We start from the raw sequence: 18,000 nt of genomic DNA, 5'->3' as shown, positions 1-18,000 counted from the left end.
TAGAGGCCCTATGGAATCCTGAGTCTTCTTAGGGCTCTATCAGAAAGCAAAGCAGTGAGGCGGCACATTAAGATCCCACCACTGGAGCCATGAGGTGGCACGTGCTTTTCTTTAATTCCAGCACTTGGGAGATAGGCAGGCATATCTCTGTCAGTTCAAGGCCAGCCTGGTCTACATAGCAAATCCCAGGCCAGCCAAAACTTCCTAGAGAGACAGTGTCTCAAAAAACAAGCAAGCAAACAAACACAAAACAAAACCCAAGATCTCATCACTGGAATGACACCCCCAGGTTTTCACTGGAGAAGACAAGAGCTACATTGATGAGGTGAGGACCTGGTTTGTCCAGGGCAGCACCAAAGCTGGGAAAGAGCAAACAGCAATTTTCAGTAGGGAGGTAAAAAAAACGAGGTTGGCTTGAACCCAAGTGCTAGCATGGGAAAGGAAAGTGAGGGAGCCGTCAGGGTGGGATTAAGGATCTTCAGGTGCCCACGATGGAAGATGGAGGGCAATGAGAAGGCGGGCTGCAGGGTTTCCGAGTGGGGCTCTGGAGGGCTGACCCTGGCTTCTTCATTCCCTGAGGAAGGTCAAGTGGCATCCTGTTGAAAAGAGAGTGGGGAAAGTCCAAGGAAAGAAAAATCTGGAATAGGAGAGAAGAGAGACCCAGGAGAGGATTTGGGGCAGAACAAGAGGATGCACTGAAGTTGACAGCTGTCATGGGCTCATCTGTCTTTCCCAAGGGTTTTTGTTTTGTTTCAGCATGAATGGTTGGCTGGATGTAGGCAGGAAGAAAGCAAAATACTCTCAGGTCCTTCCTAGCTTCAAGTCTGAACAGGGAAGGGGCTGGGAGAGGAGCAGAGAGAGTAAGATAACAGTCTTGGAGACTTAACCTGGATGAGAAATAAAATGAAGGCAAGAAGGTGCCGGCATAGGGGGAGAACTTGGGAAGCAGAGAACAGTGACAGCCGGTGCCCATAATGACAACTAGGGGGTCTCCTGGAAGTGGCTGGGAAGTACCCTGGAAGACGAAGAGAATCTATCCACTAGCTGGTTTTGGATGCAGGGCAACCCACCATGGGGAAATTACTGTAAGACAACAGAAGAACTTAGCAAAAGACTCACCAGGAAAATGGAGGATCTGGGGGTCGCTCATTCCTCAGAGTTTCAGGTTTGTCGTTTGAGCAGTGTTTTAAGTGAGAAGATCTAAATCACAGAATCCCAAGGCAGGCTGGGAGCTCCAACAACAGGCCAAATGAAATGGGGTATCCGCAAAAGAAAACAGAGAGCTAGGTGGTAGGTTGTCATGTGTGAGAGAAGGTCTCAGCCAGACTGCCGGCTTCAACGGTGGGTTTCCTGTAGAGTGGAGAAGGAAGCCAGCAAAGGGCTGTACCAACTAGTTGGTCCATCTCAAACAGCTTCCACCCTTGACCAATAATGTGATTAAGCTTCCTCTCTTCCAAGTTCCACGTAGAGCAGATGACATCCCCTTGGCTCATTTCCATGTCACTGGAGTTCAGCACAGAACGCCACACATAGTAGGTGTTCAGCTGACCTGTGAGACGAGGGGTGGACCAGGGCTGTGACCCCCAGATGCAGACTGGAGTCTGCACACAGTGGAGACTCTAGGCAAGCAGCTTCTCCCTGTGCCTCAGGGTCCTTCATTGATTTACTTTTAGCCTTATTTTAGTTTACGTGTATGGGTGCTTCATCTGCATGTGTGCCTCTATACCACATGCTTGCCGGGTGCCTGAAAAGAGCCCTGGGTTTCCTGGATCTGGAGTTACAGATGGCTGTGAGCTGCCTTGTGGGTACTCGGGATCAAAGGCAGGGTCCGCAGAAAGAGTAGCCGGCGATCTTAACCACTGAGTTATCTCTCTAGGGCCCCCTCCCCCCTCAAACTCCTTTATCTCAAGGCTTGATTAATCCTAGCAATGTCTATGTTCAGCTCCCAGCATCCAGTCTGGTATGCTATAAAAACCCTTACCCTCCCTTCTCCCTCTACCCCTCCCTCAACTTCCCCACTTTTTCATGCACTTACCTCACCCATAATCCAGAACCATAAAACTCCACCCATCACCGACACTCTACTCGCTAGGCCCTGCTGCTGCTCAATCTCTTCTCTCAAATTGGAGGGCTGATGTTTCCCACATCTGGCTTCAGGTTCTCCTAAGCCCAGAGTCCAGGACTAGGGCCTGAGTGGACCTCAGGTCTAGCCAGGTTGCCGTTGCCATGACAAAAGCGACAATCCCCAGCCACAGGTTCCCTAAGTGACTGGTTACTCTTTAACATATCCACCCACCTTGGGTGATTAGAAGAATCAATAAGATAACCGGGCGGTGGCAGCTGGCTGTGCTTACTGCCTTCCTGGTGGACTGGCTCCCCGTGGCCCCTTTGCTGCTGTGTGCGGGCCCCAGCTCCTCCATGCCTCCCAGTGTCCAACTGGGTACACTTGGTCATGGTCAGTGTGAACGCCCCCCTCGGGGCTCCAGTGGCGAGTCCTTATGGTAAGTAAAGCTAATATCTGGGGCTTGGGGATGGCTGGACAGGGAAGGACCACGTCAGAAGGCTACAGGATAGGCTCCCAGACCCTCCAACGGTTTCTTTAGAATAACCGGGAAGTTCAGAAGGGTCTGGGCCTTGATCTCTAAGGTCCCTGACAAGGTGGTGGTTGTGTGGGAAGTGCTGGGAGGGGCCACAGGAGACTGCAGCTGGGGCTGGATTCTTTTTTGCCCGAGGAAGGCTTTCCTGAGAACCTACCACCGGGGAAGCTTTTCATAACTCTATAGAAAGTAGGGGTCTCCATACAGATGTTCACAATCCCCTGAAGGTGGTGCTGAGAGTGTGCACGTAGCTACCTGGGGTGGCGCCTTGGTGGACGGACACCAGGGGATACTATGTTGGTTCCTCCATCCCTCCCTGCGGATGAGGTTGAAATCACTGTCCTGCGGGGGCTAAGAAAGTGAGTGCGATCTTGCATCGGGTGTGGGAAGCTGGGAAAATGTGCACTGACCACAAAGGCTTCGGATGACCAGTGAACTGGGTATACGTGGATTTATAATGCAATGCTGTTCCAGTGTGGAAGAAAAACATGCAGATGTGTGTACAGATAGAAAGTCTCAGTTGCAGCAAAGCCCTGCGGATGTTTCTGATAACAGAACGGATGTAGTTCCATATATGTACACACGGGTTTGTATTTGCATAGAAAATTCCAGGAAGGACACAAAGAGGTTGGTGACAGTTTTGTTTCTGAGGAGATCCAAGAGAAATTTTTTTTTTCTCTTGAGACAAATTCTAGGCTTAAAAACAATAACGTGGTGTGTTTTAGGGAGCTAAATTACACACGCACACACATATACAGCGCTTGGCCTGTGAAATGCTGGGCATCTTGGCCGTGTTCTTTGTTGTGGGACAATCATTTGGGTCATTGAACGGTTCTGTGCCCCCACCGTTTTTTGTTTTTGCTTTGACATGGAGACAAAGCGGGAGCTGTGAATGCGTAGGGGTCAGCTGAGGCAGGACGTAAGCTCATGGCATCACACAGACTGTGAAGACTCCGTAGATATTAACACCATTCTCTTTTAAGAGTATACATGCATCTGTTTCTTATTTGTGTGCGTACATGCTTGCATCATGATGTGCTCATGGGGACCGACACACGACCCTCAGGAGCCGGTCCTCTTCTGCCATGTGGGTCCCAGGGATGGAACTCAGGTCATCAGCTTGGTCACCCAGTACTTTTACCCACTGAGCTGTCATCAGCATCTTGATAGCATTCTTAGCTGAAGCTGGATGGCCAGTAACTTTTCAGGGATAGGTCTTCTGACTCGTCTGGGGATTCTTGGCCTTGAATCACTACTAAGCAGGAGAATGTGACAACAGAGCAAACTACAAAACCCTGAGAACCAACTAGCCTGGGACCCATCCCACATACCATCAGCGTGACCTTGGAAGAGTCACTTCCCTCTCTCAACCTACTTCCTCTTTTGCAAAATGAAGCTAATTTTACTGGATTAGAGATTACAGGAGGATATCTAAAGGGCTAGATATACTTTACTTCATAGTTGTTAAGACTTGGTTGAAACTGTGGCCAGAGTTGGCTCTGGAAGGGGGCAAACACATTGTCTGCAAACTATAACCTTTCCATTAGAACAGGCTAGAGGTGACGAAGAGGCTCCACAGAGGGCTCCGAAAGGATGATGTAGTAAGAACATCCTTCAGCAGCGTCTCTATGTCTCCCAGGTCTATACTTAGGAAGATGTTTGTACATCCTTTCGCTCCAGATCCTTTGCAGTGCTTACCAAGGACTGCTATCCAACACAAAGTTGTTGTCATAGATAAATGGGTGGTTGGTTGGATGGATGGGTGCATAGATGGATGGATGCTTGAATGAATGGATGGATGGATCCATGATGTTTGGATGAATGGAGAATTAAATGTATGGATGAATAGAGGGGTGGATGGAATGATGATGGATGAATAGATGGATGCTTGAGTTGATAGCTATAAGAACAGTTGATGGAAAATAAATGGATGTATGTATAAATGTATGGTTGATGGATGGATGGTTGGGTGATTGGATATATGGTTGAATGGATGAGTGGATGTTTGAACTGGTGGGAGGATTGCTGGGTAGATGGGTGGTTAAATGGCTATGTGGATAGTTGGCTGGAAGGAAGGATAGATTATTAGATGGATGATGATGGATAAATGAATGGATGGATGGTTGAATGCTTGAGGGGATAGTTGGATAGATGCATGATTGGGTGAATGGCCATATGACCAGTTTAATGGTTAGACAATGGATGGTTAATGGATAAATAGATGGATGGTTGAATGTGTGGTTTGGTGGCTAGATGAATGGGTGGGTATATGGTTATATGGACAGATGCTTGGTTCTGTGTTTAGAGAGTTCAATTTATGGATGTATGGATACATGGATGGTTGGTTGAATGGATATATATATATATATATATGTGGATGGATAAATATTTATGTGCACATATGTATGCATATATGTTAAGTGTATATTCTATACCTATTGTCCCATTTAATGGTCACAACAGTTATGTAAAAGAAACAAGTCACCTCTGAGGGATAAAAGAATAAAAAACCTAAAGGTCAGGATTTAAAAAAATATGTCTGACTTGAGATATGATATAGTCACCTGTTTCCAGTCTTCCGGGCCAGGCACAGATGTGACTGGTCAGAGAAAGGGGGACACCAATGGCCAGAGTCATAATATACATCTCCCATAACTACAAAAAAAAAAAAGTACCATTGTCCCAGGACAGTGGAGTATTTGCAGTAGGCTCTCTCTCTCTCTCTCTCTCTCTCTCTCTCTCTCTCTCTCTCTGTGTGTGTGTGTGTGTGTGTAGGAGGTGGTTAAAGAACAGCATTTTCTGATAAAACATGCCTTGGTTAGCATTCTGGCTCTACCTCCTTTCTTCAAGCCACTGTTCCGTTAACTTTCCAGGACTCCAGAGAGCTCGTCAGTAAAGTGAACGAGGGAAGCCTGCTGGGAGACTCTGGGAAAAGGTCTCGTTCTGATTTTAGAACAAAAATACTTAGAAGAAAAGAACAAAACCTTTTTCTGGGGACAGCAGTGGCCACTCCTGAGGTTAGCACAGCAGAGGCTAGGTCTTGGGTGAAGGCTGGGAACAGCAGAGGCAGTGAAGGGCAGGAGCTGGGCAGCCCAGGAAAAGTCCCCGATAAGCCACTGTTGCTTCCTGGGCTTGACCCATAGTAGGGCAGCCTCTTTGGTGTGGTGACACTGGGAGGACAGGGATTTCTGAATGTCCAGTCTGTCCACAGCACATCTGATTTTCCTTCACACTTACCATCTCTTTGATGAGATTACTGGCGTGAGTTGTAACACTCGTTACATTTGCCCAAGGTCGGGAACATTGATGGTTTGTCTTATGGAAGCTCATATGATGACTGACACCCCAAAGTGTCTGTTGGGTGGACCCATCAGGAAGGTTTTAACCACAGAACTGTGACCCTCAATATCAGCCAGCAGTGGGTACTTCCTGTCCTTTCTGTCATCCTCACTGTGCTGGCTTTTGTACCTAGTTGTCTGTCCCATCCTAGGACCAAAATGGCTTTCCGGGCAGCATGCTGACCCTTAGGTGTCTGAGACTGGAGAAGACTGAAAGCGTTCCCCTCAGTACACATGGGGTTCTCTCAAGGCTACACAGAGAAACTCTGTCTCAGAAATTTAAAAGAAAACCAATAACAACCAAAACCAAACAAACAAAATCGTGCTTCTCCAGAAATCTCCCAGCAGACTTTCCATTGAGGAAAGCTGGAAGTCAAGGTGGGAAGAAATGGGAAAGTTATGGCTGCTTTAGCCCAGCCATGCTCCTCTCTTGGGCCCAGCTTACTATTGCTCCACACTGTTCTGCTATAGGCTTCTGGGCCTCTGCGCTATCAGCATGTTGGCTGTCCTGTGTGTGGTGCTAAGCAGCAGCCCTGAGCCCCGGCTCTGCTCAGCAGAGGCCAGAAGTGTCTCTCCCCATCAGGTGTGGCCACTGAAGCAGTCTCTAGATTCTAAACAGCTGCCTCCCAGGACACGTATCCTATCCACGTATTACATGGAATTAGAAATAGCTTCTGGGCAGTGTCTGTGACAGGGGAGCACACCGGGACTCATGGGTTGGCGTTTGCTTTAGGTGCCAGGGTCTAACTCCTAGCTGACTTTGGCTGTTCTGGGCAATTGTGAGTGTAAGATGCTTCAGCATCCACATTGTGCGCTAATCTGGACTCATGGCTCTGTATATTTCCTATCTTTGTTTTCTCCATTACTTTGACCCCTTAGCAGTTATCATTTCTACTCTGATCTCTTTGAAGGCTAAACCTGTATTATCTGCTTCTTTTTTCTTGTATTTGTATTTCTTGTATTTGTATTCTTGTATGATCTATACAATGGGCTTCTATAGGGCAGGGCTCTATATAGTCTTTGGGGGAGATTAGTTGAGTGGCTGAATCAATAGAAAGATGAATGGGTGGATGGATGGATGGATGGATGGATGAACCAAGGAGAGCAGAATAGCAGCACCTGCATGTGCTTAGGACAGAACAGGTTAAGGAGATAGGAGTCATTAAGCTACTAGACAATAGGCCTTCGTTAGAGTAATATAACTGTTTCTAAGTGTCAAATGAGCCCCAATTTTTTCATGAGATAAAAGCCTCAAGTCCTTTTGACCAACAGCAGCAGCCTTGGATCAGAGGTACTCTGGGTAAGAGCTTCCTAGCTTAAAACCAGGTAAAGCTGGGCTCTTTCCTTCATCCCTCTGACTGGTGCTTCTAGGATCTTGTGGGGGAATCTTGTCTCTCTATGTAACCCTAATTGGCCTGGACTCAATACGTAGACCAGGCTGGTCTCCAACTCACAGAGATCCGCTTGTCTCTACCTCTGGGGTGCTGGGATCAAAGGTGCACACTACTACGCTCCGTTTAGGGTTTTACTCTGTAACTCAGGCTGGTCTGGAATTCACTCTAAAGGCCAGGTTAGGTTTAAACTTGCAGCAATTCTGCTGTTTCTGCCTCTTGGAGGCTGAGATGTGTGTGTTCTACCACATCCAGCTTCAATGTCTCTATCCATCAAACAATCCTTGGGTGGTTTGTAAGGATTCCATGAGCTATTGAAACAAGAAAAGTTCAAATGATAGCATGTTTAGTTCCCTTGAAGGGTGATAGGTCCGAAGTTGAATAGAACCTCCGATCCTAGTCAATGACTGGGTCATTCCAGTATCTATGGATGCTTCGTTTCCAAAGTGTAGCCTTTCCCACCACTCTCCCAAACCCCTCCATATAGCTTTTCACCCTGCCTCAACATGGAAGCCTCTATGATTCAGGCTCACAAGAGTGGCTGCCCATAAGCTTTTCTTTTCTGTTTTGAAAGTGTGTGTGTTGGGTATACCACAGATCATTGTAGGGGTCAAAGGACAGTCTTGTGTCAGTCCTTTCCTTCTGCCTTATTTGAGACAGGGTTTCTTTGTTATTCACCACTGTATGCACCAGGCTAGGTAACCCAGTGGCCTCTGGGAAGTCTCCTGTCTCTGCCTCCTATTTCTCCTATAAGCACGCTGGAATTTCAGACACACGCTGCTGCATATGCCTTCACACGGGTTCTGGGAGACCTGAACTCCAATCCTTACAAATTGTACATCAAGGGCTTCATGCACTGGGCCATCTCCCCAGCCCAATAGAGACTTTCTTAAACTATACACCTGGAGGCTGAGGGTTTCCTGGGGTGAGTTCCAAGCGTCTGCTATTTTTATTAAGGTCTGTATGTGACTTTAGGCATCCTGGTCACATGGGATTGGGAAACTTCTGCCCCACCTCCTCCCAAGTAGCAAAAAGAGGCATGACTGCATCCCGCCTCCACCCTGAAGCTGCATCCATTGCCTCGCTGTGCTCTTGTTCATTCCTGCTTCAGCAACTACCGAAGGGGGTAGGACTGTCTCAGACACTCTGCTAGGCACTGGGAACACACAGGAGACAAATGTGGTTTCAGGGCCTGGCTCCATTTGCTGGGAAGGTGGACAAGCCAACAGGGACCAAAGAGCGCATAGCCCGAGGTGGGCAGAAAACAATGGGAACATAAGGGCTTCTTGGAGGAGAAGACTAGGGACCTCTTGTCTCTGAGAGAGCAGACTGCTATCTTAGGTGGAGGGGGAAAGGTAGCCGGAGTCATCCAGGAGAGGAGAGGAGAGAGGGTTCCAGCTGAGGAGGCAGTCTGTACAAAGGTCCAGAGCCTAGCTGCATACTGGGCTGACTTAATGGGTACTCAAGCAGCAATTGGCTCTACCCTATAAAGAATGCCTGGGGCCCACTCAGACCATTCTGTGTCTGGTTTATCTGCTTCCTAAAAGCAGCCTGGGACACTGAACTTCAGCAGTTGGGCCTTCAGTTTTGTTTTTTTTTTTCTGACTCAGACCTCCCTGGCAAGGGAATGGGCTCCAACCAGGAAAGAAATATTCCTCTTGAGCTGTGATGAGGGTGGCATGCATGTTCACCCCTATGGATTTTTAAAATTAACCAATTACAAAATAAAATTTTAGATCAATTAATTTCGTGGCGCTGAGGGTTACATCGAAGGCTTTCTGCACGCCAGACAAGTGCTCTACCACGGAGCCACATCCCCAGCCTGTGTTGTCGCTGGACGAAGCCACCTGTGCAGCTCATGGAAAGGACCGTGTGCGTCTCGGCTGTTGCTGCTATCCCTGTAGCCACGGAGGGGTACGCCTCACATGTGAGGGACGGCAGGCCTGCCGCGTGCCGAGCATCTTGTTATGTTATGGCATAAACAGAAACGAAGGAGGGAGAGGCGACAGGTTCCAAGAGGCAACTGTTGGGAGAGTGTCCATGCTTGTGTTATATAATGGTACAGCGGTGCGTGGTTGTAATCCCAACACTCGTGAGGATCGGATTTGAGTGCAAAACCAGCCTCTTGAGACGTAGCGAGTTCGAGGCCAGCCTAGAACACTTGAAACTCTGTTCTAAAACACAAAAACAAGGGCCTCTCAAACTTCTCAAAGTGACCCTGTGGGGTAAGCCGTGTTGTTGCCATGCCCGTCTTACAGATGAGAAAATGGAGGTGCAGATTAATCAGGCCACTCAGCCAAAGGGAGCAAAGGCATTCAGAGACACACACGGGGGCCAGCCGGGGCAGGTGGGCGCATCGTCTGTTTTCACTACATGCGCAGTATTCACAGAATATATAGCACAGCACGTTCTAAAGCCACAGGACAGAACGTTCATAAAAGTTCCTGAGCAACACTTTTACTGGTGTCCCACTGGGAACAGGGCTGGTTGTACCAGCACGCAGGCAAACACTTTTAAATCTCTCTGGATTTGTTTTGCATTGTGTTAGGAAGATTTATGACAAGCACATTAAGACGTCCACAGAGAAGCTCCTTGGAGAGCTGGCGAGAGGGCTCAGTAGGCCAGGGTACCCGTCACCAAGCTTGATGACCAGTCTGATCCCCCCAAATCTACAGGGTGGGGAAAGAGAACCAGAACCGACTCCAGAAAGTTGTCTGCTGAGCTCCGCCCGTGCGTGCACGCGTGTGCACACAAAATAAATAGAAAAACTCCCAGGCAACTCAATTTTCCTGTTGTCCCTGATGCTGCTTCGGCTTTACCCCTCTGGTAGCCTTGCTTGCTCTTCAGAAACAAAAGCAGGAAGAAAAGCTCCCTTGTAAAGTACCCGGTGTCCTGCTCGATTAGGGAGCATCCACACTGAAACAGGAAGGCTACAGAGAAGACCAGCATGGCCTCTGTGCGAGGGTGACAATCGAATTTAATGAAGTGTTCCGTATTCTTTGGAATTCCTTTTTTTTTTTTCTTTTTTTTTGACACAGGGTTTCTCTGTGGAGTCCTCTAGACCAGTCTGGCCTCGAACTCAGAGATCTGCCTGCCTCTGCCTACCAAATTCAGGAATTAAAGGCATATCCACCACTGCCCTGCCCATATATATATATTTAAATGAACATGTACATTCAAAGAAAGAAAAATACAGAGCAAATGTTTGCTAGTGAAGAAAGTGTAGCTGATAGGTAGCTGAGTGAAGAGCCGTCGGGAGGGCAGGTGTCGGGCACCCGAGGCTGCAGGCTGCAGCCAGGCCTCAGTCATCTTCCAGCTGCTTCTTTCAGGGCTCCTGTGGGACTCTCTCTACTGTTCAAAGCACTTTGTACAACTCAACTCTTTCATTCCTCCTAGCCACCCAGTGAGGCAGGTGCTGTGATGATGTTTCTCAGGCGAGATAGCAGGCCTCAGAGAGGTTAAAAAGCTCACCTAAGTCACACAGCCCCTGAGTGATGGGACTCGAACTCCAACCCAGTATGTATGAAGGAGAGCAGAGCCAGCTGACGTGATAAACAAGAGTAGAGAACTTACCTCCTTTGCACAGCTATTTGGGGGACAGCACACACACACACACACACACACACACACACGCACACACGCACACCCGCCACTATTTTTCTTACCCCATCACCCCATGACAGCGGGTAAAATGTTCTGTGTCACCCTTGGCTCCTGGTTCTGAGAACGGGGTGAACAATGCTGGTCCTGTTCCCCGTCCTGGTGGCCCTGCTGACAGAGGGAATTCTTCTGTGATTCTCCGGATTCCTCTGCGAGCTGTAGAAGCGTTTTGTGTGGAAAGCACGGCTGGCAGTTGACACAGCTGTGGGTGACAGCTGTGTTCCTTCAGTGGAGGCCGGTGGCGAAGTGGCCGCCGGGTGGGGCGGCTCACAACTGTAAACCTAGCTTCCCCAACAGTGAGGCGGGAAGATCAGTGTGCCCGTAGCTTGGGTGACAGGAAAACCCTGACTCAAAACAACAACAAGAAACCCAAGCAAATTAAAAAAAAAAAAGAAAAAAGTCACTGTGAGGGGTGGTGGTGTGTCCCTCTGATACCAGCATTCTCCCGGAGGAGTGGAACAGGGAAGGAGAAGTGGCGAAGTCCCTTGACACTTGCAATGTGGTGAAGACAGGGGCAAACAGCTCATGAGTGTGTAATTTCACAGCCCAGGGAGATAATGGTACTGATGGCAGTGGACAGAGGTGAGGTGATCTGAGATTGGGTGGTCAAGGAAGACCTTCTGAATGGAGGTCACTCGAGATACGATCCAAATTATGAGAAAAGCCCGAGAAAGGGATCCGTTGGCTGAGGAAGCAACCCCTGCCTTAAAGAGCCTGAGGAAGAGGATGAGTCCTGCACAGGGTTGGGGTGGGGTGTTGATAAAAAGGCTGATAAGTGTGGCTGGAGAGAGGTTAGTGCCGGAGGGAAAGACACCAGACCGCCGGACATACTCTGATCTTGTGAGGTCTTTTTGGTCACAGCCGAGAGCGGAGGAACACCAAGCCCCCACCCCCGCCCCCGGCGTTTCCGCAGAACCCGAGTGCAGCAGTGTCGGCCTAACTGCTTCCCTAACACTGGTCTTTAACCCCATAACCTTCTCACATCTGTTCCAACTCCTTCCCTTTTTTCTCACTCTTAAAATTTTTGTTGTTGGTAGTTTTAAAATCTGTTTATATACAAGGTCTCAGGTAGCCCAGGCTAGCCTTAAACTTGCTCTGGTGGCTGCAGCTGGTTTTGATCCTCTGATCCTCCCACCTGCCACTCACGAGACCCTAGGTGCGTACAACCAAGCCTAGCTTTTACTCCTTTACGGCCGAGTCTTGCTGTGTAGCCCAAGGTGGCCTTGAACTTCAGATGCTCCGACCTCAGCTACAATTGCTGGTATGCTCTCCCATTGTGGCCTGATTCTTGTTTCCAGAGGTCAGGGAAGTTTGAAACAGCGTGAGCAGCACACAGTAGGTCCTCCATAGGCATTTGCAGACTGCGCAAACACAGATGTGGATGGTAGGGTCAGTGTACTGAGCGACTGGCTGGGTTCATGGTGTGGGAAGGAAGCCACAGCCCCTGCCTGGGCCCTGCCCTAGGTAAACATGCCTCCCTCTGCCCAGACAGCCGCTGTTTGACAAGTGTCTGTTGTGGGACTGGCCAAGGCTGGCCACCGCATTGCCAAGGCCCCAGGATTTCCCAAGACAGGCAGCAGAGGCAGCCACACCTCAGGGAGGGTCTGGAAGGACCACTTGGTTTCTTGAACGGCTCCGGAAAAGTAAGCCCCGGAAGCAGACAGAGGGAGGCCTGTGCTGAGCAGAGCCCAAGAAACTGGAGCTGGCATCTGTGACCCCTGCAGGGCTTAGTTGTGGACACAGGAGGAACCAGGAAGTAGTCCCAGCCCCGTGCCCAGGCATCTGCTATGTGTGAGGTTCCATTTCTTCACCTGTACATTAAAGGGCTGTGATTGGGTTTGTTTATTTGACGCAGGACCTCACTCTGTAGCCCAACTGCTTTGGAACACAGTACGTCATTCAGGGTGGCCTCTAATTCGTGGCAATCCCCCCTGCCTCAGCCTCCCGAATGCTAGGGTACAGTGTCTCATGTAGCTCAAATGCTCCTGAACATGCTAAGTAGATAAGAATGAAGTGCCTCTGCTTTCTTCACCAGCAACTGGAATCGTGTGTGTGTGTGTGTGTGTGTGTGTGTGTGTGTGTGTGTGTGTCTGTGTCTGTGTCTGTGTGTGTGTGTGTGTGGTTAAACTGAAGTTAACTAAGGGAAGAGGAATACCATTAATGCTGTTTCTTCCCTCCCACCTCCCGCCTTCCCACCTTCCTTCCTTCCTTCCTTCCTTCCTTCCTTCCTTCCTTCCTTCCTTCCTATTAATATTGCACCACTAGCCAGTCAGGGCATGCTAGCCCTAGGCCAAGAAACAAGTTAGTGTCAGAGCCCAGGCTAGAAAGATGGATGTGGAGACCTGGGAGGAGCCTCTGAGGTCCCCTTGTCACCTGGCCTCTTCCATCCCATGATGGCACTGTAGCAAGGAAGATCCTGTTGTCAGGCATGTGAAAAGCCATTGCAGAAGCATGGCGCTCAGGTCCAGAGAACCTGGCTGTTTACCCACTGCCATGTGATGGGCGGACAGTGGGTAGAGCCTCCCCGTGAGTTTGTCCCCCAGAGCTCCTGTCAAGCTAATAGAGCTCTCTCCGCCCCTGGCTTGCCCTGGAAGGCTCTCTTCTTAGGTGTGTTTCCATGCACCTAAAACCTATGTTTAATAACTAAGTTCCTAGATATTTCACTTTGGTTTTCTTGTTTGTTTTGTCCGGTTTTTGTTGTTTTGTTTTTTTTTGTTTTTAGCTTGTTTGTTTTGTTTGAGACATGGTCCCAGGTAACCCAGGGTGTCCTTGAACTCACTGTGTAGCCAAGGATGACCTTGAACTTCTGCCGATCTGTCTGCTTCCACCTTCCAGGTGCAAACACACATGCTATACTCACTACAGCTAGTGCTGGTCAGCACCTGGGCATGCTCTTTCCAGGCTTTTGGTCTCATAGCCAAATGACTAAAAAAACAGGGATTGCACGGATAGGCAGAAGCAGCAAGGTAACTACATTTGTAGCATGGCGATAGTGAGGGTTTATCCAGGGAGACACTGTCATGATTGACAGCAGGACACACGTGAAAACACACAAGAGTTTTTGTTGCTCCAGGCTTCCTTTATGGGGTTCATGAGAAGGCAGAGCTCATCACTAACAGGTGCCCTTAGGTGCTTCTTTGTTTTGTTGATAGATTAGGCTATATAATCTTTTCTCTGCTTTGCATGTCCCTTCCCATAATGCACCTGTTTTTAATCATTTGTCATCCAGTTATGCAGAGCTGTGGGATGCGGAGTAGGGGACTCTCTGTCAGAGGACATTGTATTGCCTTCCCGCCTTGCGCCCGCAGCCACTTCAGGCCAGATCAGTTCTCCTCACCTTCGCACCCAGGAGGGCTGGCAATACACTTATACAGACACTGTCTAAATCTGTATGTTAGCGGGCATGGGCAAACATGCAGAGAGGGGAGTACGAGCAGCGAGCAGCTGCAAACAGTCAGTGACGCACGGGTGTTCTGAGGTTGCCAGATGAATTTCTTAGAGAGAAGTGTGTGTGTGTGTATCTGAAGGAACCGCCAAGCACATTATTGCAAAAGGGGGTGTGTATGATTCCAAACCAAAATGGGGGACCAAGCTAAACTATCTCCTGTGCTCGCTGGTCACGCTACCATCCCTGGTTTGTGTAAGGCTAAGAATGGGACTCATGGCCTCACTCATGAGTGCCAGGCAAACCCTCTACCAACTGAGCCACATCCCCAGCCCAGTAAGGCTTTTAAAATGAAGTCACGTATGATGTCACACTGCTGTAATACCAGCAATTGGGCGGTGGAGACAGGAGAACCAGGAACTCAAGGCCGTTGTTGGGTGTGTAAGGAGGCTGAGGCCAGCCTGGGCTACACAAAGCCCTGTCTCAAACAAGATTATACTACTTTGTTGTATGGTCTTGATGCACAGTAAGATGGTAGATTGACCATCCCCCCAAGATGCTCTTTCTCTTTCTAAGTAGAAAATGTTCAAATATGGAGAAATGGCCAGACGGTGATATTTTGTTAATAAGGATTCTATCTACCTTTCACTCTTATCAAATCCTGCTATGTGGCCATGTGGGTTTTTTGTTTGTTTGTTTGTTATGTTTGTTTTATTATTTCATTGATATTATTACTAGTTATGTGTGTATGTGTATGTGTGTTTATGTGTGTGTGTGTATATGAGTCTATGTGTGTGTGCAGGCACACATGTGCCATAATACAAGTGAGGATGTTCTAGAACAATCCTCAGAAGTTGATTCTCTACCATGGGATGCAGGCTTTCTGGCACATGGCACCTGTAGTAAGCATTTTTAGCAGCTGAGGTATCCTCCTGGGCCTATTTTAATCCAGGCTTATGGATCTGATGCCCTATTCTGACCTCTGTACCAAGTACCAAGTACACATGGAGCACAGACACATATGCAGGAAAAACATTCATACACATAAAATAATAACACCTACAGGGGCCGAAGGGATGGCACCGTGGACAAGAGCACTTGTGGCTCCTGCACAGGACCAGGGCACAGTTCCCATAGCCCCTTCCGACCTCCAGGCACAAGTGAAGTGTTCAAACACATGCACACAAAACACACAACAAGATAGAACTTAAAAGCCTAAAAAATACATTTATCTATCATTCTAGTTATCTATTTTGTGTGCATGGAGTGAGCACATGCATGTAAGGTACATGAGGAGGTCAGAGGACCACTTGTGGCAATTGGTTTTCTCCTTTCACTGTGTGGCTTAGAACTCAGGTCATCAGGCCTGGTAGCAAGCAACTTTACCTCCTGAGTTATCTTGCCACCTTGAGGTCATTATTGATGTTTTGTTTTGTCTGTCTGTCTGTCTCTTTGAGACAGGTCTCTCTAGATGATGCAGGCTGGCCTTCAACTTGAATCACTCTTCCAAGTGCTGGTATGTAGACGTGAGCTACCATGTCCAACTTAAGAACTGTTGCTCATGCTGTGCAGTGGAGGTATAATCCCAGCACTCAGGAGGCAGAGGCAGGCGGATCTCTATGTGTTTGAGGCCAGCCGGGTCTACAGAGAGAGTTCCAGGACAGCCAGGGGCTACATGGAGAAACCCTGTCTTGAAAAACAGAAAGAAAGAAAGAGAGAGAAAGAAAGAAAGGAAGGGAAGGAGGGAGGAAGAAAGGAAGGAAGGAAGAAAGAAAGAAAGAAAGAAAGAAAGAAAGAAAGAAAGAAAGAAAGAAAGAAAGAAAGAAAGAAAGAAAGAAAATGCAATTCTTGTAAGGGTCTTCCAGAGGACCCGAGTTCAGTTCCCAGCACCCACACTGGGCATGTCATAACTACCTGTTGTAACAGAATGCTCTCTTCTGGCCTTGATGAGCAGCTGCACTCATGTGCACACACAAACACACAAGTACACGTATAAAAATAAATAAAAAAGATTTTATTAACAGGAAAAGAGCCGTTGTTCATTTGGCCCACAGTTCTGAGGTGTGCTATAGGCATCTCCTGAGGGCCTTTCGTGGTGTCTTATCTTCGTGACCTCATCAGATGCTAACTAGCTACCTGAGGCCCTTCCTCCAAAATATCATTAACATAGATATTTGGGGGGTTAGGTTTCCAGTACTTGGACACCTGGGGACACTTTCAAGCCCCTGCAAACGTCATTACACTTTTTGTCATGTGGATGAACAGTTGGTCTAACCTTAGTCGTAGATCAGGTTAGCCTTTGTTGGGTAAATGGTTTACATGGCCATAAATTTTTCTTTTGTTACGCAGATCTGTCTTAGTTAGGTTAGGTTCCTACAGTTGTGACAGAACACTGTGATCAAAGCAACTTGGAGAGGAAAGGATTTATTTCCTCTTCTAACACAACAGGTCACACTCTTGCTACTGAGGGAAGTTGGGGCAGGAACTAAAGGAGAGAGGAACTGAGGCAGAAGCCATGGAGGAACACTGCTTACTTACCGGCTTGCTCCTCGTGGCTTGCTGAGTAACAGCCAGGGGTGGTCCCACCCTCACTGAGCTGGGCCCTCCCACATCGATCATTAATCAAGGCACTACCCCACAAAAACGCCAATCTTACAGAGGCATTTTCTCGGCTAAGACTCCCTCTTCTAGTCGTGTCTATGTGCCAAGTTGACAGAAATCAACCAACACTCTGTTCTAAGCTCAGTAACTATATTTTTTTTTAAAAAAAATTTTTTTAAGACAGTGAATGAGGTTGGACATGGAAGTTCATGCCCAATAATTCTAGCACTTGGGAGCTGGAGCCAGGAGAACCTGGAGTGCATTCGTTAGTCAGGATTCTCTAGCAGGGCAGAACTGATAAGAGAAAAAAAAAATGGTTTAAATCAGTTTACATTGAAGTAATAACAGCCCAGAGGCTGAGACTCTGGGAGCTCTCTGCCCTAGAGGTGAGGTGCCGCGGTAGTCAGGCTGCTTCCACCACAGTTGTTTTACACTACAGAGGCCCAGAATCTAATGGCTGCTCAGCAGTGCCAATTCAGGGCCAAACCCTAAAGGGTTCTGGGAGAGCAGCTGACCGTTGTCAGGTGAGGGATGTATGGAAATGCCGCTTCTACTACGTGGAGGAATCGGCAGCTTCAACGGTAGGGAAAGTTGGCCAAGAGGAAAGGCCGAGAAAGCCGGAGGCAAAGCGAGCAAAGGCTCTTCCTTCTGCCACCCCCATTTTATCTGGAATGCTACCAAAAAGTGTGCCGGCATATGGGATGGCTCTTCCCACATCACTTGAGGCAATAGGACAACTCCTCGGTTGAGGCTCCTTTCTCCAGGTCCTAGTGAAACTGATGGTCACGCAAAGTTCAAGGTCATCCTTAGCTGTATAGCAAGCTTGAAGTCAGCCTGGGCTATAAGGCACCATTTCAAAAACAAACAAGAAAAAAATTGGTAAATTCAGGTCTGGCAGTGTAAGTCAGCTAGCTGGTAGAACATTTGCCTAGCATACCTGAAGCCCTAGGTTTGGGTTATGGACTTTGTGACTCCTGGGAAAAGACCATAGAATCAATCCATTTCTTTTTCTTTTGAGACAGGGTTTG

The 18,000-nt window shown here is 48.2% G+C and overlaps 1 protein-coding gene and 1 non-coding gene across 2 annotated transcripts in view; both read left to right on the top strand.

Annotated features, from left to right (window-relative positions):
- Positions 1–2,375: 2,375 nt before the first annotated feature.
- Positions 2,376–18,000, top strand: part of Hnf4a (hepatocyte nuclear factor 4 alpha) — a 58,551-nt gene continuing 42,926 nt past the window's right edge. Inside the window, exon 1 of the mRNA XM_060382873.1 lies at positions 2,376–2,501. Within this exon, the coding sequence (XP_060238856.1) occupies positions 2,453–2,501 (49 nt within the window). The 5' untranslated portion in view covers positions 2,376–2,452. The remainder of the gene's footprint in view (positions 2,502–18,000) is intronic.
- On the top strand, positions 10,219–10,326 carry LOC132653927 (U6 spliceosomal RNA). Its single transcript, XR_009591747.1, has one exon. It is a non-coding gene; the product is annotated as a U6 spliceosomal RNA (small nuclear RNA).

This window comes from Meriones unguiculatus, chromosome 4 (assembly GCF_030254825.1).
Source record: "Meriones unguiculatus strain TT.TT164.6M chromosome 4, Bangor_MerUng_6.1, whole genome shotgun sequence".
Classification (NCBI taxonomy): Eukaryota; Metazoa; Chordata; class Mammalia; order Rodentia; family Muridae; genus Meriones; species Meriones unguiculatus.
Note: the sequence above shows the minus strand (reverse complement) of the source record. Positions and strands in the feature narration are given on the sequence as shown.